General features: G+C 43.2%; 1 protein-coding gene across 1 annotated transcript in view; it reads left to right on the top strand.

The window, feature by feature from the left end:
* The window catches only part of ntng1a (netrin g1a), an 87,954-nt gene that overhangs the window by 45,349 nt on the left and 20,020 nt on the right, over positions 1 to 22,585 (top strand). The window contains 1 exon segment of the mRNA XM_053413068.1: positions 13,075 to 13,247. Within this exon segment, the coding sequence (XP_053269043.1) occupies positions 13,075 to 13,247 (173 nt within the window).

The raw sequence follows: 22,585 nt of genomic DNA, 5'->3' as shown, positions 1-22,585 counted from the left end.
GTGTACTGCTGATGTGCCCGGCATGACCAGACAACTCGCACTTCACTGGTATATGTTGTGTGGGAACGAGACGACCACAAGCTCAAAAACACAAGAGGAGGGCGGCATGTCAGAGTAACAGTTAAAGCAATACATGTTTTATCAACAAAATAATATCATTAGATTAAACCCTGGGAGTGTGGAGGCCTGGCCAAAAAGATCTTGAGTGATAGATAGATCAGGACCAGGCCGTCAGACCCAGAAACCTCCCCCTGACTAAGTGTATGGGAACAAAAAAAATGCACTAACAATGATGAACTGGTGGAGAGAGGGACTTCCTCACCAGCCTCCCTTTAAATCCCCCTCTGCGTTATCACTGTCATCACATCCACCTGCAGGAGAACATGAGGGAGGAGAAGGAGGAGGAGAAAAAACACAAGGGGGAGTTCGTTACATGGAATCATCGGCGACATATGCAGAATATTCACAGCTAAGTCCGGGTGTGTTTGTGTGTATATGTGTAGACTTCAGACACACTTCCACCCACAAACACTTCCACCCACACACACACACAGGCAGGCAGGCAGGCATCATCTTTGATTCCCTCCACGATTCTTACATGAATATACATGGACATATACCACATGATAAGTCAAACGTTTACCACAGAGTTCCCTTATATCACGACCGTCTTTGGTTCCACTGAGCCGTCACGCGAGCTGATTTCTCACAAAGCTTTTTTGTGTCCAGGGTAGGGCCGGCCAGATTCCTCCATTGTGTAGAAAAGGGGTCTCGGCACAGATATGGTCCATATCTGAGGCGTTTTTCTCTTTCTTACTGTCGACGGAGCACATTCAACATTCATGCGGTGACCCATTTCATTAATGGAGGAGCCTTTTTTCCACTCCCCCCACCCCTGTCTTCATCGTGCATAATGGCCCCTCCTGTCAGGGCCTGGTGACGAATCCCCTCATTGACCTCTCCTTCACTTGCAGCCCCCACCAGCTCGCTGAAGACATGGTATCTATAAGCGAGTGGGGGGGGCAGTTCTCCTCCATGTTAGCATTTCTTGTGAAGTCACATTTAATCACGCGACTGCTCCACACTCCCGTTCAGAAGGTGGTGGTGATGCAGAAGTTGTTTGCCAATCGCCAAAAAGAAACTGAAGAAGAAGAAGAAGAAGAAGAAGAAGAAGAAGAAGAAGAAGAAGAAGAAGATATTGCAAGTTTCTGTAAGACTTCAAGTCTCTGGAATCGCCGCTGTGAAATTGTTTCCTACAAACAGCAAGTGTGTGGTTGTACGTTCTGAGCCAATCATCTAGTGTGTACATTCTGAAGATTATACGATTATAAAACTTGTTAAATCTATCATCATATCTACTGCAGTGTATCTCGAGCTGTCAGTGGAATCATTTGATTTTAAAAGGCAGCATGTTTATCAAATGAAACAAGTGTATTTGTTCAGATTTCATTGAGATATGATTGAATGTGTAATAAATACGGAGATGAATGGGATGCCTAGGGCTTAAATAGAAGAGAAACACATCTGCCCTGTTTGTGTCTTTGTGGGAAATGAATACAGAATTATGATTACAAATTGATATGATGATGATCTTTTGCAGATTTATGGATAGATAATTATCAGACATTATCAGTGCAGCATCCGCGTCTAGACTGACAAATTAGAGAGAAAGACATTTGTTCACTCAGATGTTTCCATCCCTACGGCAGTCATCTGACCTGTGAGTGAATGCTGATTGTATCAACTCCCATTTCAGACAAAACCCCGATGTTAGTGAGTGTTAGTGGGTTTTTTAACCAGTAGAAAAGGGGCTAGGGTCATGTTAGCCTCGCTCACCCTCTCCTATGCTTTGTTGCTCTCTCACCCAGATACACTCTCAGCTACCGACAATTTGATTCAACGTGAATCGGCTCTCAGTTGTACCAATGTCATTGGGTCTTTACCCTTAAAAGCACACACATACACACACACACACTCAGACACACACACACACACACAAAGACAAACACACACACACACACATCCACAGTACTGACGTGGTAAGGTCCTGAACCTCCCCAAGCGAGATATTTGATTCTGAAGACGACAGGGAGTGATGAATAAAAACTGCTTGATAATGGGATCATTGAGTCATGAAAATCGATTCTGACTGAGTTATCTTTTGCGGAGGCCAATGAATGCAGGCGCTCATTATGCGTGGCCATCGTATGGTGCTTTAGCCTTCAAGCAGAACAGGAGCGCACAATAGAGCTGCAACCCGACAAAAGAGGAGAAGAATAACAATCAAACAAAGAAAGAGTGCTGTATTGAATTTTCCAGACCTTTGCTCCTTTAGCAGGTAATGTGACTTACTGGAGCACGATGACTCAGTGGTGACGCGGGGGCGACGGCCGAGATGATGGTGATTATGATGTTGGCTGATGGTGATTAGTGGGTCTGGGCAGAGTTTGACTCTCTTAGCTGACCACAAATCAGCAGCAATGGCAGCGTACATCTGCTCCCCCACTGCTTCTTAAGCAGCGGGCTCACTGACCGAGTTCACGTGTTGAAGAGCTGAACCCTGAGCTGTTATAAGTTATAATCCTTCACTTCTGGTCCGCTCACTACCTGACACCAGTGGTTATTGCTGCCAACAATGAGAACGTCTTGATAATTAAATGTCACATTAATCATTATGTGGTGGCAGGACACTTGTATAAAGACAAATGTATTTCTTTCCTCATCTTTGCCTCTGATTAGTTGCCTCTTCAGAGGGTTTCCTCTTCAGGCTGTTCCACTTTCCAGGATGTGCGTTCTGAACTTTGACGTGTACAGTGTCAAGTCCTGCAGATCCCTTGTGTATGTATCTACTACGCAAAGCTGGGGTTGGAAATTCTGAAATATTCAACAGATACATCCCACCCCTCCCATTGGCCCCTCCGTCAAAGCCACACCCCCAAAACACATGAACGTGCACTGCCTGACAACTTCTGGCAGCGGACTTCTTCGTGAGTCACTCGCTAGCTCTGCTTCAGCGGCGTCTCACACGCAGTGACAAGCACAGACAGTGTGAGTGCAGGCAGGCAGCTTGTTTACTGACAGGTACGCAGACCAATCTGTCCAAATGGAATGATTGGTCTGTGTTTATTACAGTTCTTCAAGGCCACAGAACCCTTCTTTATTTATTATTTTTTTCCTTTTTATATGATTTCAAGGCTATCAGTTTCATCAAATGAGATCAAATCCAACCGTTTAATCCATTTGAATTTACACACTTTAAAAGGTCAAAACAACATAAATTGTATAAGAAGTTGTGTTTGATAGGATGTACTTTTAAATTACGTTAACTTTAACTTGTGTATTGTTCAAATTTGAAAAGAAAAAGTCTCCTCAAGCTGAAGATATTAGTCTGAATAAATTATGGAATTTGAATCATACATCTTTGAGCAAGAAGGAAGGTCGCACAGAGGAGATTTACCTCTGTGTTCTTTATGCATGTTTAAGCTGCTGTGTTTGTGCCCATTGTTTATATGACATATCACTTCTCAGCATCCAGAAGCTGCCCTGTTTTATGGCTGCTGGGTTATCACTGACCCATTAAGCTCTAATGAGCCACTGATTACTTAAACATTGCTTAAACACTGCTGTCAGCACTCAGCTAAGAGGTCAGGGATTTAATTGAGAGGGCCTCTCGGTATTACAAACAATGAATATGGAAATCTTTGTGTTTTGTGTTTGGAAATACAGACCCGGCTGCTGTTAACGCTCAGTGGGTCTTCTGGCTTGTGCTGTGGTTTTGTGGTGCTGAATGGACAGCTCCCTGTACCGTTAAATCTCTGGAATAGAAATGGTCCTCCAGTGCTCCATTCACATTTTGGCTGACTGTGGTGTCATTTCTTGGATCAACTTCAAAAACTTCACATCACTACTCTCTAAAGAACATAAGCTAGAAGGTTATATAAGTAGATCAACTATAATAAATGGTGAAATTACTGAAAGTGTCTCATAAATCCAAAAGCAGAGTGTTCGGGTGTAAAATGGTTTCGCTAAATAAACACATACAGCGGATCCAAAACATTTCTAAATAAAGAAAAAAAATAAGATATCTTGTTTACTGTAGTTAGATTGTTTGTTTTGATCCCTTAGTTCATGTAATAAAGATGCTTATAAAAAGCGTTAATGAGAACGGAGGCAATAGCCATATAAAATTTGCATATAATTCCTGTGTTGCAGTGGCCAATCTGCAGAGACAAATCAATTTCAGGGACCATTTGTACAAATGGTTCATTCTAACCTCATATATTCTGCAGTTTTACATTGGAACATCGTCTAAAACAGTTTCTTTCAACCCTGATATGCAATTCTATATGGCTGTGCAACTTCTCTGTCATTTTCTCAGCTCAGAGATTTGATGTGACTCCAAATTAAATATAGAAAAACTCTATCTCACTCAGTGGAGTCTGAAAAACTGCTGCATTGTCGCTTTTTTATTATAGATGCCTTGTTTGTGTTTGGCTTATGTTGTTTTGTGTTGCTGAACAGATATCTTCCTCAAGGTTCACTGTTTGTGTCTTTTTTCAAAATTTCAGCAGGATTCTTTTTTATGTCACTTGAAATATATATTTATAAGATTATATATATATATATATATATATACTTATACACACTGAGATATATATATGCCGCGTCTGTGTGTACGTTAGTTGGTACTGAAACAGTGATAAGAACGACCTGTTTCTTATCCGTCTCGCTCTCCTTCCTTATCTCTCTGTATGTTTCCCCTCGTCTTCTTCATTACTTCTTGCTCTTTCTCTCACTCCTTCTATCAGTGAAGTGTTTTGCATTTTACTTCAGTTTATTGGTTTGAATGTCAGGTGAAGATATTAATAAGCTTTACGGATAGAGTTATCCAGGCCTCATGTCGTTCTTCATCTATGGTTAGACTGTGGTCACTGAGTCTGTACCTGCTCTGTATCTACAGTTATTTTCTATAAATCTCTCTCTCTCTCTCTCTCTCTCTCTCTCTCTCTCTCTCTCTCTCTCTCTCTCTCTCTCTCTCTCTCTCTCTCTCTCTCTCTCTCTCTCTCTCTCTCTCTCTCTCTCACACACACACACACACCTGCATGCCCTCCTTCTTAAAATCTCATGCCTCCTCATTAATCACCGGAGGCCTGCAGCCTCTCATTTGCCTCAACTGAAACTTTGGCCTCTGTGGTCTTTCTGCTTTCAACTCAACAGTGAACACTGTAACCACCGTGATAACCCTCAGCCGCAGCTTAAGAGGGAAAGTAGATGCTAAATGCACTAAGAGTTAACCCCTGCTCCAGCTGGAAAATGGCCAACATTTTCTGTAATTACACCTGCTCTTTGGGTCCCTGGTTTCAGATGCTGGCCCCTGGAGAGTGTAGCCATGGGACATCCCTGTGCCAGATTGTGGGATTAGGTAACAGGGGGAGAACAGTGGCAAGAAGCACCAAGGTGACCAGAGACATTTGGAATGTGGTGATTTGTATTGTTTTCCTCTTCTTTTGAATAATTCTCCTCGTTGTCCCTGACGTTTGTTAGACACCAGTGACACCAGAATCAACTCTTTTGTTCCTTCAGTGTTTCCAACCATTTATCCACCACAGTTTCATTATGATCAAAACATTTCTGCACATAGTTTCAGCTATTGCAATGCAGTTTTTTCTCTCATGTGAGGTCTTTTCATTCCCTATTAGGCTATGTACTTATCACTAGGATTTTATGCGGGTGAGAGTGATCGTCATGTGCGGGTACAAGGCCTCCCCCCCCAATAGATTGTATTAATTCTGTGGGAAACCCAGTCTTTCTTCTTTTTAAACGTGATTCACACTTTTATTGCTGTAAGGCGAATAATTCAACAACATGGTAGTACCAAGCAGAAAACTCTCTGGTTTGATCCTACTGCAGTACACATACTCTCTCTCTCTCTCTCTCTCTCTCTCTCTCTCTCTCTCTCTCTCTCTCTCTCTCTCTCTCTCTCTCTCTCTCTCTCTCTCTCTCTCTCTCTCTCTCTCTCTCTCTCTCTCTCTCACACAGACACATACTGAGGTCAAGTACAGTCTCACCTCTGTAAGTCTGCAGACGAGCTACCAACCCAAACTGATCAATGCTGCAGGATCTTGGCCGAGCGGCTTCCTTTAAGGGCTCCTATCATTGTTGTCACTTATGAAAAGACAAGATCGCTTATTGTCACTTCTCCACCTGGCCTCGCTGCATCGTCCCCGCCCTCCATGGAGTTTGATCTCTCCCTCCTCCGCAGTGCATCTCTTTGTCCCCAGCAGTCTTGAGCTGGGAGCGCGGTATCAGCAAGGCCCCGCTAGTCGATTCTATTGAACTGGCTTGGCATGTCAGAGGCATTAAAGACCTCTTGATTGACTCCTGCTTGGATAGCATGTCCAACTCCATACATTAGTAATGCTGAGGATTCGATAGATGGATGGGCTGGGTGGATTGGTGCTGGCAGGCACCTCAGCGCAGGGAACCAAAGATGAACTGAACTGGAGGGGCGGTGAAACACATGGTGTGTTGGCAGTGTGATAAAGATACATACTCATTGTTGTGACCTTTTTAGTTTTGTAAGATCTTATTATAATTTTTGCTAATCACTGCTCAAGCTTTAATCTATTACTTTTCCGATATGTCCTTTTCCAGCTTAACAGTCACGACAGTAGCCTCTGTAGAGCCTTGGTTCCTTGTTCATATGAGTTGCCTCTTTATACAAACTGGAATGAAAGCTGTTGTTTGGCAGCGACGCCAATTCTGGCCTCGACTCATCTCCTGCAACGTCTTCCTCTCCTGTTTGTCTCTCTCTGGTTGCCAACTGTATGAATAAATAACAACGGCACTGAAGGTGACAGGACTGACTGGCAGGTGGCTGCAAAATGTAAGCAGGGAAATGCATCGAGCACAAACACAGCGTGACTCTTCTCAGGGGTTTTCTTCATTTCTCTCTTTCTTACCAGACCAACATGTAACAATTGCAAATTCACGAGGAGGTTCTCCTGTGGATGCTTAACACTGGGGCACAGTCTGTGTTAAGGTTGCACATTATCTACAGTTGTGTAGGAAGTAGAAGTACTCTGTAGTGACAATTGACAAAATATACTCCAGTAAAGGTACCACATGGAGTTTTCTACTTGAGAAAAGTTAGTGCATGCTTTTAAATGTACTTGAAGTGGTGTCTCAGCGTCTTCTCAACCCATTGAGGTGTTTCTTCATCCTAGATTGCTGCAGGCGTCCATTGCTCTCGTTGAAGGAGGCGGGGTCTAATGATAACAGCCCACTCTGATTGGATCAGTGGATCAATTCCCTCCTTTATATTTAAAGCAATGATTCGAACAAGACTAGTGCGGTTTTAGACCTGCCTATTTGAACTGGGCTGTTTCTATTTGCTGAGGTGATGCTTTTTGCAGCTTTCTCTCTGAATCTGTAAAAGTGACCTGCAGTAATTGAGTTGTGATAACTACATTTTTCACACAAGTTCACAACTTTTAAAAATAAAAGCCCTGCTATGCAACTCAGTATGAAGCAGTGCAACAACAAAACAAGTGTTGCGCTCTTACTTTGAAGACTGTTTTGCTATAGGAAGTGATTCTTCAAATGTAGTTGCCATGACAGAGATCACCACCAGTGAATGCCTGTGTCAGTCCAATGTGGTGGAATAAAAAAAACAAATGATGCTCTGGCAGCGAGTTCGACCTGCAGGCCATCAGTGGCTGTAATTTCCCCAAGGACGTACAACGACACACAGCCCCGCCCCCAGTGACTCCTGGTCACCTCAAATTTATTAAGTCGATATTTTGCAGTAGAAAGTGCAGATATTCGCTGATATTAGGTTTAGTCAAAGTGAATAGTACCAAAGAATAAACTACAAACACATGAAAAGTACAGTAACAAAATACCGTGGTGGAAATTTGATGTTTTCAAGATCGTTTTTAAGTGTATTGATAGTGAATCAGGCTCTGTTAGTGAATCTATTCCCTCACGCTAACTAACTGAACCAAAAGCCGACACTTAAGAGAAAACTAACACCGAGACTCTGCCTCCACGTTTCTTTAAGTGTCTGCTGTGTAGTGAGAGGAGGAGCAGGCGGGACGGGGGAAGAAGGATATAATTACTTTTTTGGGGGAGAAGGGGGGTGTGGAATGGAGTGTACATCCCAGGGGGGGCTTGTGCTGAGATCTCACTCCTTCCACTTCCCCCACAATGCACTGCGGCCCGGGAGGGGAGAGGTAGAGGAGGAGGTAATTAGCAGGCAACACGTTAGCAGACAGGCCGATCTGTTTTAAACCAATATAGGTGGCAGCTGCAAGAAAGTCAGTGGGGAGGAGCCCAGTGGTGTGTGTATCGCTACAGATGTGTGTGTTTGTGTGTGTGTGTGTGTGTGTGTAAACAAGTGTGTGTGAGAACGCATGCGTGTGTGCTTGGGGTGATCAGATGGGACAAATATATTGTACTTAAAATTGTCTGCGTTGTGTAATTATTATCCATTCAGCAAACCACCTGCGTATACACACACACACACACACACACACACACACACACACATGCTCCCATGCACCTCAAGGTCTTTTTTCCAGCCCACTCCTGTGTAACTGTTTCCTCACATATAATTAAACCAGCGTGGTCTCTGAACCATCTTTCCCCGCCCCTTTGAACCCCCGGTGAGTTTTTGCACATTTACAGCAAACACAAGCTAAAAAAATAAAGCGTTTATTAACATAACAGTGTTTGACCCAATTGGCTTGCGTATGAAAACACCTGGGCGTTAGATTGAAATGTAATTGCTTCACTTAGTTAACTCACTTAAGGACCATGTTGAGTTTAGTGCGCTCAATTTGTCGGGATCAGCAGCTTTGTGCGCCGGGGATGTTTCAGGCTTGGATTGCAGATAATTACTATTAATTAGCGGCGGATACGTTTAGCTCTGACGTCACAATGTAGCGATTTGGAGCGATGCTTGAAAGCTGAGTGGCAACATGTCGATAATGGCTGACCTGACGTAAAAAGGAAAAGGGGGCGTTTTCACACAGGCTTTATGTCGTGTCTTGTTTTTGTCTGTTTCTGCTGCCATCATCAGTGGCGAGGCACAATATGTCCCGTCAATCAGAATCCCATTACTGCAGAGGTCACAGACGCAGAGCTCCAGGTAAGCCGAGTCCCGGCGGACCGCTCTGCTTGCATTTCCACCAGGATAAAGAATAATAATAAATTTACGCCAGACAATATCGCCTGGCTCCCACACTTCAAGGGAAACTTCAACCTCCTGTCAGGTAGAAGAATATGTTTGCTCCTTTCGCTCAGACAAAATAGAATCAAAACTTCAGTCGAGGTTTCTTTTTCTTTTCTTTTTTTTTTGCCACTCTGGCAATTTAAGCTCATAGCCTCATGGGTAATTTTATGAATACATATCAGGACGTTTCGCTCACAGGCAGCGACTGGCACACTCCATAGTGCCCTGAGCAATATCACTTTGAGAGCACCACACAAAAAACAAAGGTGCTTTAGCCCCATGCATATTTATGAGTCGGTGATACTGGAGCAGAGTTTAAAATGACAGACTAAAAGGTGGATGGAGGAGAGAGATATGAGGAGAATGATACAAAGACTGATGGAAGTCGGAGGGAGACAACCCGCCGAGCAGGCCCCGCAGGAAACGGAGACACAACATAGTCGGAATGGGAAACCTATGAAGATGCTGTTAAATACCCGTTTACTTGGCTGCGTCTCGGGGAGCCTCCCCCGATTTCCACGGCTGATTGGCAGCACAACAGCGCCGGTGGCCACGGGCCCCCGCGGGCCTCGCTGGAGGTCTCCCTCATTATGTCGACATTGCTATCGTTTCTGGAAGGTGATTAAAATTGTAGCGATGTTAAAAAGACGCTGAAGGTTAAACCGCAAAGGGCTCCGTGTGGAGTCATTCCACAGCCACGTCCCCTACCCGCTTCTCCTACACATACACACACGTGTACACACTGACAAGCCAGACTTTATAACCCAGAAAAGAAAGTCTGTGGAACGGGGCCGGTTGGGACTTGATTCTAATCTCGTCTTGATTTAAGCCCCTCATGGACTCAACTGAAACCTCATTTAACTCGATCAGCCCCTCCAGGTCTCAGCGTTGACTGGACTGTATTGTAACTGCTGATGAAGTCTTGTGTTTCTAGTGGAGCGCAAAGTGGAGTCACTGGGAGCATCCAGAAAAATGTGTTATTACTACTATAGTATTATTATCATTACTTTATACACGTTTAGATTTTTGTGTGAGAACCTCATTATCTCTTGGCAGTAGTATTAGCAGCCCTTTGTACCACTGCAACAGTGTCATCATTCTGGCTTTGGAAATCCTATTGCTCAGGATAACAGGGTTCTCACCAGGGTGTGTGATCCGAATCATAATCCAAATCAGTTTGTGTCCTAAACTTGATTTGGAATTTGACTTTTTGACATATGTGTTACTACAGCCTGAAAATTAATTGTGCAGCAAAAAACAAAGACCACTCCACGTCTAGATTGCTACCCGTTGGTTGGTATAGGTCATAAACCCTGCCTCATAAATGGTAGTTAAGGGGACATGGGCCAAAATGAAGAAATAATTTGTTTGAAAAATGGTTTCTGCATTTTAGGTGGTTCCTGTCACACAAATGTTGGTTCAAGTGTACCTGTTTCCAGTTAATTTGGTTTTAAGTAGTTATTTGATGTTATACGTCATGATTGACAGCTGAGACTGACTCACCATTGGTCGAATGGGTGAGTCGGCGGGACCTCAGGACCATGGCTCCATCCATTGATTGCAACTGCACTTGTTCGGGGATATTTTGGAAGTGGAAACGTTTTGCCTCAAGATGTCACGGTAACTGTACTGCTGTGAATGTTATTAAATGGCTCTAGAGTATTAATAAGTAATGTGTAGTTGAATCAGTGCCAGGAGAAATTATGAAGCCTCATAGGAATGTTGAATTCTCTGCAAATAGATTGCGGAGCAAGGAGAGACAAAGGTTTGATTAAAAGATTTGATGACCTCTGAGCTTTGTGAGTCCAGGTATGTTATCGACCTGCAACAGGATTTAAATGAAACCAGCTAACAGACTCTAACCAACCCAGTCAGCACACAGCTTTAGAATCTGAGGCAAACAGCAGTTGAGTGGTTTGAGTATCAAGGTCAAGAAGCAGCGATTGGTTTAACATTGTTCTTTCTCCTCCTAATGAATTAAATTTATTAAATTGAGGATCAAGCTAAGCTGTGGTGAAGCAGGGTGAATAAAGGGAAAGAGGCCAGCTGTCACCGGAGTTTCTCCCTGAGATGGTGGCAAACACCAGCGTCAAGGCTATCTCTGTCATCTACCTCCCTAACACCCTCCCTCCCTCCGCCTTAAGAACAAATGCTAGATGCCTTTCACTTGGCTCCCAGTTCAAAAAAAATAAAATAAGGAGCTGAATGAAAGGGCACTTTCACACAGACCTGAATAGTGCCATTCGGTCTGCCTCTCAGCATTTTTCTCGAAATAAACAAACAGCCACAGAGCCATTTATCTGCGATGAGTCATGCCTGTTGGAAGTCCGACTTCCAGCCTCTCTTAGAGGTTTCAGCCGGTGTTGGCAGTGGCGTTGGATCGTTACTCAGGGGGATGCTTTGGAAACAGTAAGGTTACCTTTGAGAATCAAGCTTCCGGGTGCTGATGTTTTGGGTGCATATAATTCACATTTCCACCGGTCAGAAAACCCACTAACATCTGGATTTTGTCCGCAATGGGAGTGGATATGATCGGCATTCAGTGTCAGGTCAAATGTCTCTCAAGTAGACACAGGTTCTTATCGGCTCCGATCGGCAGTGATGGGCACGAAATGTTCGATTGTCTTCTTCTTCATTTTGGCAGTCGAGACACCAACGCTGCACCAGCGTTACACATTGACTTCCATTGAACTTCAGGGCATTTCCCCGTAAATAGCCATGAACAGTTGTGTCCTTATTGTTTTTTTACATCCTGGGAACAGGACACAGGGTTTCTGCTACGATTTTAGGAAGGCTGAATATTAATTCACCAAGTTGCTATAAAGATCAACTCTACGTGTGAGTGATAAGAAAGGAGCGGAATAGCTGAGTATCGCAATACAGTGGCGCTGCTCATGAGGTCATACATACTGGGGGAAAATAAGAAAATAAAACTCTTCTACTGGCAATTTGAGCAGAATCGAGCTCCTTCTTTAGTGGGTTTATCTGTGTTTAAAAAAGCTATTAATGTACCACCCTCAGTCAGGTAGTCGCAAAGTTCTTCAAAGAGAGGTCTAGTAACTCAAAGTTCTCTGTATTCCTCCGAGTACATTATGCAGCATGAGGATCATAAATTCATTTAACAGACAGATTCCCCCTCAACACTCATCTGGCCATGGCAAAAAATGAACTTGCTGAGTTTATTGTTCTATGAAGGATCTGGTGAGCGGGATGTGAGTGAGGATTTAGTGCACCTTCAGGGAGCCCCCCCTCCTTTCCAGGCTGAATATATGCTTCTGAGCTCTCATCTCATATTAATTTGTCTTGGAGAACGTGCTGTTGCTCCCTGCCGCCCTCTGGCAAGCAGAGCTGCTCTTCGCTTGCAGAGGTACAAGCCTCAATGCTTCAATTCTACCAGTACTTGTTCCACAATTTTTCTCAGCCTCCCCTTGCACCCCTTTGTCCCTCTCCCCCTCTCCCGGTCTTCCTTCGCCCATTGACTGTGACCTTACCACAATTATGCATTCTCCAGTGGGACAATTAAAACTGAGCTACCTTCCCGAGTGGAGACGGGGAGACGGGGAAAAAAAGGGGAGAAAATAATGATGCCAGACTTGCTCTTGCGATCGCCTGCCTCCTTTTGAACCGGCTCCTCTTGAAGTGGAAGAAGCAGCCAGCCGTTCAGACTGTGTTCCGCTGCCACTCAAGGACGCGCTGCCCTTCAGCCGCATTGTCCAACAAAATAAGAAAAAGCTCTCTGTTTTACATTCCCTGCTGGAAAGATTCACTCATGTTCGTGTGCTTGTGCTCTTTTAACTCCTCCCTTTCTTCTCCCCCCCCCCCCCCCCTATCTTTGACAGGTGCAAGTGCAACCTTCATGCCATCAGCTGCGTATATGACAAAGACAAGTTGGGCTGCGAGTGTGAACACAACACCACCGGGCCTGACTGCGGCCGCTGCAAGAGGAATTACCAGGGGCGAGCGTGGAGTGCTGGCTCCTACCTGCCCATCCCTAAGGGCACAGCTAATATCTGTGAGTGCACACACACACACACACACACACACACACACACATTCAATCTTCTTACATGTATATCACAGTCTTACTTTAACTTAAAACCCCTAGGCTTGACCTAACCTTAACCTTAACTTTAACCTTAACCTTCCCCTAACCTAAACCTAGCCTTTCCTTAACCTAAACCTGAAATTACCTTACCGTCTCTACGTTATGGGAAATTGCCTTTTTGTCTTCAAGCCGCAGTGAAGCGTGTACCATAACTATACCACAAACAAACCTTAACGATGACCAACTCGGGCCATAAGTTAAACCTAATATTAACCAGGAACTCAGAAAATATGTTTTGTCTCATTAGGACCAAGCTTTGGTCCCCATGAGGTCTACTGGTCCTGACAAGGTCAGTGTGTATGCTGGGAAAGGTCACAAAGAGGCAACAAAAACAAGTACACACACATGCACACTCACAAACAGAGTAATTATAAGGATGGGTAACTTGGAATACTAATCAGTTTGGGTCTCACAGACACAAATACAACATCCTGACAAAATGAAAAAGAAAGATTTTCCATGAAATTGGGACTTTGACTAACAAAGACACCTGCATATACAAGTGATCACAGTTAAATCCCAATTAGCAGCAGCCTGTGAGTCATGTTTGAGAGTTCTGACAATGACATTAATCGTGAGATATTGTGTTGTGAGATTTCCAAAGTGACGTGAAGTTATTAACAGTTTTTCAAAGGGATAAACGACAAAGAAGCAAAGACGAGAATTAAAATGATCTATATTTGCTTTGTCATCCGTGGAAACCTATGCATCGAAATCCAACAGGAGAAGCTAATCCAGGTGAGGTGTTTGTGGCTCAGCCTCATAAAACAGGTTTATATTATCAAAATTAAATAAATATGGGAAAATTGCACTTGCAAAGAGAATACTGGTGGAAGCTCATAAGCATCTTTAGCAGACAATGCTTGAAAACCACTGCCCTAACTTATTAGCATCATGTAGCCGGTGCAGTCAGGTTGTTACATCTGTGAGTCTTCTTCTCTGACTCCTGTGTCAACACAAGTGTTAGCAAACGCTGCCCTGTAGCATCTGCAGCAGCAGCAGGTGTGTGTTTGTCTGACTTCACTTGTCGTTACCATCTTCACATCCTGTACAAAACATCCATGACGTCAAGGTCGTTGCATTGACTGAAAAGACCGTACATGCTCAATTCTACGTTTTTAGAACTCCGTATTCCTCTGGGAACGGGACGTTTGGATGTCAATCCCGACTTATAGAAACTCGGAATGTAAAAAACCTGTATTAAAATAACTATCATTGTGAGTGACGCAGTTTTTAATCATACCAGCCACAGTAGAAGTAGGAATGCTGAAGGAGAGTAGTAATGAATACTACATGAAAGTGCAGAGTCTCAGTTTCATTTGAGTAGGTCTGTGTAAATACTGAAAGGACTGCTGATTGAAAGATGGGAGATTGATCGCCCTATTTCAAGTGCGCCTGCAATGTAGGTACATGACCAAAAGAACAGGGTGAAGTGGAATATAAATCAAATTGAGTGGTGTTTAATAAATCCACTCTTAGCCAGTGAGATCATTTTTGCCATCGCTTGAAGACGCTGAGACAGTCACATGTCATTTTGTTTTTAAGCCTCCTTCTTGTGCACCTTGTTGTGTGTGCATGGCCACAAGCTACAACATAGACGCTGCTACCATAACCCAAATCCTTTCAAGGTTCAACATCCTGGTTCTGCTTGGTATGGCCATTGGACTGGGTCAAGAACAGGGTCAAGCTCTATCAACGCATTGGTTCCCAAATCGTTAGGATTTAGAAGTAATTGGCTACTAAATTTTTCAAATGGCCGATATGTCCTTTCAAGATGAGTTTATGAAGAAAAGAGCTTTGAGGTGGAGTTTTTCTTTAGAGTGACAAGGTGACCGTGCAAGTGAAGAGGACGATAAAGAGGCTAAAGAAAGCAAATGATTTACCAGAGAGAACTCAAAGGTCGTTGGTTTGTAAAAATCATCCGAAATGCATTCAAACCAAACTGGAAAATTAAATAATTAAATGAAACAAATTAGTTGACCAAGGAGCACGAGTCTTACGGATGAGCAGCTCTCCAGAGCAGACATGTCTACTCCAGAACCCCAGAGGATTCACCACAAGATACAAACCCTGGTTATCCTCAGAAAGACCAGGGCTGCAGTTCCCAAACACTCAGAAAGAAAACAGTGGAGTTGTGGAACAAATGTCTGTGGACTAATGAAACAAAAATTAACCTCTATCAAAATGATGGAAAAGGGAAAGAAAAGGAGAAACATCTCATAAGACAAAGCTGCCACCTCATCTGTCCGAAATAGTGGTGCATCTATTCTGGCTGGAATGGAACTGACACAGTGGTACTCAGTGAGGATTTCTCTGTTGATGGAAACAACAGGATGAATCTAAAGTTATACAAGATTATTCTGAGTTAATATTCAGCAAAATGCATCAAAACCCACTTCATCATTCAGCAGAACAACAAGCGTGGAACCTACGACCAAAGCAGCCAAAGCTGTTTAAGGGCGAGGAGAAGGGATATCTTTATCTGTCTGAGTCAATCACCTGATCCCAGTTAGACCAGACTAAAGAGAGAACACCACAACAACAAGAGCAGAAAGAGGCTGCAGTGATTCTCTGATAGAGATCCACCGGGGCTGGCCACTTCAGACGGTCACTGACTGTGGAGGAGTTTACAAATATTAACCAGGATGATGGTGTTTATCCTCATGCATCACAAGCCAATATTTGAGCACTGTGTTTAAATAACTGGATCCTCCCCCTGACAATTATTTCCAATTGATGTAAAACTGGCCAGATAAAAAATGAAACTTGGCAGTTACTTGTGGTTTCCGTTATGTGACTGAAACTTCAAGTCTGAGCAACAAAACTTGTTGATTCACAAAATATTCGGGATTTAAGAGGATTTGGTGAAGAGTTTACATAAGCAGTTACATGATGCCAGGCTCGTGCTAGAAACAAACCTGTGATGCAATGGAGGCATGTCACAAACTCTACTGCCATCTTGGAACTGGGAGCACTGGTGAACCTTCTCCATTACATCCATGTTTACACAGGTCCATGTATATGATCCATTCATCTGGCAGCAGACTGCATTCTATTGCATCATTATTATTTGAGGGACACAAGCTTTGCTTTATACTTTTACACTAAAAGTATTAGTGTTCATATATAATGTTCTCCAGCTGCAGCTGCAATGCTAATGTGGGATAGAACCGATTACTTACTCCAGCTTGAGCTGAAGGAATTGGGCCAAGTCCTTTCTTTTCTCTAATGTCTTGTGGTGTCGTCACAGGAGTTTTGTCATTTTACAGCACTGGTGAAAACCTTTGTCTATGTGGGTCATTATAACAGATTTGTTCTTAATTGCTACAATTATTTTAGATTTGATCTGCTGATCTCTGACAGTAGGACGGCAAAGTTTTCACACAAACAGACCAAATTGGCAGCAAAGACCCGACACTGCCACAGACACTGGTAGTGTTATGTGGCAGTGTCGGGTCCTTGTTTATGCCAATGACCACGTCTTGTGAATGCACACCTCCTATTCTGTGCAGAAATCTTTGAATCAGACATGTAGCACTTGTTTTAGTAACCTACCTACAAACCCAGGCTGCTTCCACACTGATTGTATTACTCAACAGTATTTAGATCAGTCCAGATGAGCGGTTAATCTCTGTATCAGAAATAATCTCCATTCATAACGCAGATAATAATCCAATCACATGACGTAGCAATGGTGAGAAATAACCAGTGATCTCATGTGACAATGAGATGGAACTGCCCGTCCAGACTAAAACACAACCTTAGTTTTCGCTTCCAAAACTCTGGTGTGGTGTGTAAAGAGTAAACAAGGCATAAATTATACATTTTAAAACTCAAAATAAAAAGATTAGTGTGGCCGTAGCCTGAAAGAGATTTTAGATAAGAAAAGGAAAATGTGTTTTGCATGATGCCAGATGTTTGCGATAGTGATATATTCTGATCAACTTGACTTTCAAGCCATTGAAAATGTAAAATATACTGTATTAGGGTCTCAGTTTATTCAGTTGCTTAGACATTTTTTAAAGGTTTTATCTTTTGTTGAAAAAGCGAAAGCAGAAAAAGCAACAGCTCATCTGAGGAATGAAGCGAACAAGGACACAGCGTCACCCAGCTGACGTGAGGAGCCGAGCAGAGAGTCGGCTCTAGTGCCTCACATTGACACGGCACACACTCACTGAAGTAGTTGAAGTAGTAAGTGTGTGGGTATGTACATCTTTCATGTTCAACATAAAAAACATTCAACGTCATCTGAGTCCTGTAATCGTGTCTCAGGAGACCAGATTAACACAGGCTCCATAGCGGCCGGCGTTCTTGCCATACATCAGCTGAGTGATCTGCAGCAGGGCCACAAGTTTCAAGTGTCCAGACATTACTTCAACCCCCCTCGCAGCTTCATCCCGCCCTTCCTCCTTATTGCATCCACTGTGTTTTTATTTTATTTTTTACCTGCCGGTGCTCGAGGTGTCTTTGCCCCCGGCTGATGACTTATTCCCCCCCCCCCGGAGGAGCCGCGTTATGAGAGTTAGGGAGGGTTAGTAAAATGGCCATCCCCAGAGCCCAGATCGACAGCACATTATTAAAAAAGGTGACACACACACACACACACACACACACACACACACACACACACACACACACACACACACACAGGTGCTCATTCAGCCCTGCATGCTCACACATACATTCGTAATGACACTAGGACACACACACACACACACACACTCTCCCCCTGCAAGTGAGGAGAAAACAGTCTCGGTATAAACTGTATTATTATACTTTTGTCTTTTGGGGGGACAAATCCATAATCTAATAACTCTGCTAAAAATCTATAGGAATGCAAGGCTGTCCCTCCAGAGTAGAAGGCCTGACAGAAAAATGACTTTGTGCTGTTGTGTAATTTTCAAGCTCATTCAATTCCCGATCCAAAAAATCTCCTTGTCTTCGGTGTTTTCCCCCCCGAACCCAGAGGAGCATATGGCAGCTCCGCAGAGACAAATTTGTCAAAGATGAAAATTTAATTAAGATTTAATTTCTTTTTACTATGCCCATCAAGACGTCTGATGCGATAAGGAGATCGATGAATCATCATCTGGTGGGGGGGGGGGGGGGTGCGATATGTCGTTTTACAGCGGTGCCGTGTCGGGAGCAGAAGAAGAGGAAGAAGCGGGGTTTAAAAAGTGATAAAGAAGGAAAAGGATGGCAGAGATAGAAGGAGGGGAAGTGGGCATCACTCTCTGTCACAGCTAACTCAGCCGTCTGGGGTGGCTCTGTCTCTCTCGCTTTCCCTCTCTCGCCCCACCTCCCCCTCACCGACTCACTCACGCTCGCTTCCTCCCGATGTGGAGACAAAAGGAGAGGGATCAGTTTGAGAATTAACCATGGCAGTTCATTTCACTGTAGGGCTGAGGGAGGCTGAGGGAGATATGGGCTGACGATGGATGGGGAGGGGGGGCATCTGAAAAGTTTGTTTCCAACTAAAAATGCACTGTTAACCTTTGCTGTATTTTTCAGTTAGATACCACAAGATACATTTGAGCTAATCTGGTTTATTTACTGCAATTTGATTGGCATTTTGGGTTACTTGCATGATGCAATACATCATTTACATGTAACTTAGAATATTTTGGGAAATTGCAGTAACGTACTAGTTAGGACATTCACTGAAGTTCTATGTTAGAATAACGGGGGGAAATGGTAAAGTCTTTAGTTAAATGGATTTTGAAAAAATTTACTTCTTTTTTTTCCAAAGTTTTTCAAGTCCAGGTGGCTCCAACTGTTTACTCCTGTTGGGGCCGTGCAGAGTTCAGAAGTCTCCCAACTTATACAAGTTAATTCATATCGTTATATAATTATATAGGTAAATATGAGCTTAAATATGTTTGTGCTGTGTTGGTTTAATTTGAAAGATAATCCTTTATTAGTCTCACACCAGGGGAACTTGCCAGAATCTACTGCCTTTTGGATAACGGTAGATAATAACACATTTGACCTTTTTAAATCACTGAGCTCATTAATAACAAGTTGAATGTAAATTATGAAACCACATTTAAATTAACAAGTCCCTTAAACATGCCCTTTTTTTTAAAAAATATTTGAATATTTGTCCAGATCCGTGAATTATTCTCTGAGAAATCAAGCAAAATATTAATCTGGCAATGTTAAGAAAAGTAGAAAAAAATATATGGATCTGCCCCAAAAACTGTTTGGTTCTTCCATGACTCATACTGCATCCTTCCAACAAGTTTTATGATAATCCATCATCCTGCTAACTAACATACAAGCAACCAAATGTAGATAGAAACATAACCTCCTTTGCCGAGGTGGTAAAAGTTTGAACCAAGTTGTAATAAACTAAATGATCACTGGTTTTGATGGTTAGCGGTTAGCGGTCACTGCTCCTGTCCTGTCTATCTCAGTCCCAGTAATCAGAGGAGATTAGAAATAAACTTTCCTGCTGGAAACGGCTCAGATGATCACAACCTGTTCAAACAATTCTGAGCTGCCCAACCAAATAAAAAGTCTGTCAACACTGTTACTGACATTACTGACACACATTGTTGGGCTGGGTCTTGTTGACGGTGAGAAATTAATGAAATAATAGCAGCGTCATGCATGGAAGAGTGAAAGTCTTGTGGCACATCCGACTCCGGCAACAAGCTAACACAGAAACCAGGAACTTAATCATGTGACGCTGATGGACTACATTTTTAATTCGCTACAAACTGTAAGATAATGTAAAGTAATTGCTCATTATGTCCAATTTGTGGGGCGTTCCTTTGTAAACAGAAAACTTGGATTCGCTGCATGCCCTACATACATTATTCATTTCCAATCGCACTGCAGATTGCCAACTTTGGAGCTGTTCCTCTAGCTGAAGACACATCCCGACTCCATCCAGGATAAACGTCAGTGCAAATGAAAAACCTTATTGCCAGTAAAAGACAAGCTGAGATTGTGCAAAAGGGAAAGAGGGACGCTATTTGATGGCTGTGACGTTTCTTTATCTGGCAGCAGGAGCGTTGAAGTTATTTTCACCGGCAAGAAAAAAGCATGTGAATCAATAAGCTGGTTCTCTAAGCATTCATTTGTGTTAAAGTGTGATCCGATCTCTGTCTAAGAACAGGCAAACACAACGTGCTCGGGCCGACAACACACCCAGAATATGATCTTTCCTGTCTTTATTGAACATGAGCCATTAAACATTCACTGCGCTGTTGGAGAAAGTAAGCAAACCCTCGGATTTAATAACTGGTCGAACCTCCTTTGGCAGCAATAACCTCGGTGGCTGTGGATCCAGGCCCGTGCCAGGTTCAGGGGGGAAGTTCGGAGCACTCGTCCTGCATCTCGATCCGTTCCCGGGGAGAAATTGTCCTCATTAGTTCTGTTTGTATCTTGATAAGAAGCATAGATTTCCTTGTCAGGGCAGGATTAGGAAACACTTGCTCAGATTTAGCCCGAGCCAGCCGTAGAGTTTATGGATCTCCTGTGATCAAAGCGGTGAGAGGCGTGGACATGCAGTGGATTTCACTGTAATGATTCATGGCCTGCCTGGAAAGAAGATCCACATCAGCACTCATCCTCCTCTTCCATCCCACTGGAAACGCCCGATATCCCCTGCAGATGACCAAAATAACTGTCACATCTGCAGTTGACAGTCACAAACACAAATAGCATTTTTGCGCAGTGTATGTCAAATTGACACAATGCTAGATTTGCTCCCCCTATGGGTGGGACGCGTAATTCCCAGATGTACACAGATGTGCAATTGGTTGACAAGCTGATGGAGAAGAAACTGGAGACATCACAGGACAAAGAACCATGTTGACCGTGGAGGTAGAGACTTTACACGAATATGACAGGCTTGTTTGGTTAATCAATAGAAATGGGTTTACCTGACTTCGGAAATTTAAACTAGCGAGTTAACAACTTCACTTAAGCCCCTTTTCCACTGGTCAAAAAAATCCACTGTCAAAAGTCACATCTGGCTATGGTCTGTAATGGGAATAGATACAATCACTTTGTTTTGGCAGTGACACCTGGGTAAACGCACTCATTTGGCAAGAGTGCCTCTGTTTTCAGTGCGTTTCATGATGTCAAAGAGAAAGAGGGGAATGAGTCAATTTCCATTTTTAAACTGATTTACCCGAGTTTTAGAAAACTGTGTATATCCAGTAATTAAGCAAGTATTATGCAGCTCAATGTCAGGCAGAACAGCCCAGCACGGACATGTGACAAAACACACATACACATGCATATAGCCTCACACTCATCTGCATATACACACATATAGACCTTTTGTGATTAATCCCTCTTCCAGAGGAGGTGTATTTCAATGGGAGGACCAAATCCCAAAGGAACTGGACTCATTATTTTGTGAGTGAACACAAACAACCACTACTGCATATGCACATATGGTTTTATGGTTTTATGTTTGTCATATATGTTCCCTTCATGGGGTCAGGGACCGAGATTCAGATTTCATGGGAACTTGTTTGCAACATACAACTAAACATTTCGATGGAGGTGATTGTTAAATGAGCCCTGGGTGCAGCTAATGCATCAGACAAGCATCCACATTACTGTAGTTAAACTGGTGAATTGTTCCATTTATTCTAAGCATCAGTTGATTAAAAAGAAAATATTTGTTTTGAGAGACATTGCCCTCTAAATATAATTGCATTGAGTTTATGCGTCTTCACACATAAACATTTAAACATTCTTTATATGTGCACATATCTCCACATCCACCTTCACCCACTCATCTCTGCTTTTATTCCTTTTTCCACGGCTGCTTGAATTTACATTTTATCCCATTTCTCCTCCTTTTGTTCTCTTTAAAATCCACTGCCTGTTGTTTTGCATGCTCTTACTCCGGTGCTCCTTCTGCCCTCCTTCCATACCACCATTTTTTTCTCCCTTTCCCTTCTTCTGCCTCTTCTTCCCTGCCTCCGCTGCCTCCGCCTGTTCTCGCTCCATCTCTTGGTTTCGTTTCATGCTCACATTCTCTCTCTCCCTCATAACACCCCCATCCACCCCAGAGACCGGGCTTGTTTACTCTGTCTTTCCCACATCTCGGCTCTGTGCAGCTGTGACGGTAATCTTTCTTTCAAATATTTGTTTCTTCCATCTCCAGATTTCTCCTTCCCCCCCCTCCTCCCTCTCCCCAACCTTTCTGCCACCTCCGACGTACACGCCTCATTCCGTCCCTGAAACCTCAAACTGTGCTCCTTCCAACTCGGCTCCGG

Source organism: Pleuronectes platessa, chromosome 20 (genome assembly GCF_947347685.1).
Source record: "Pleuronectes platessa chromosome 20, fPlePla1.1, whole genome shotgun sequence".
NCBI lineage: Eukaryota > Metazoa > Chordata > Actinopteri > Pleuronectiformes > Pleuronectidae > Pleuronectes > Pleuronectes platessa.
Note: the sequence above shows the minus strand (reverse complement) of the source record. Positions and strands in the feature narration are given on the sequence as shown.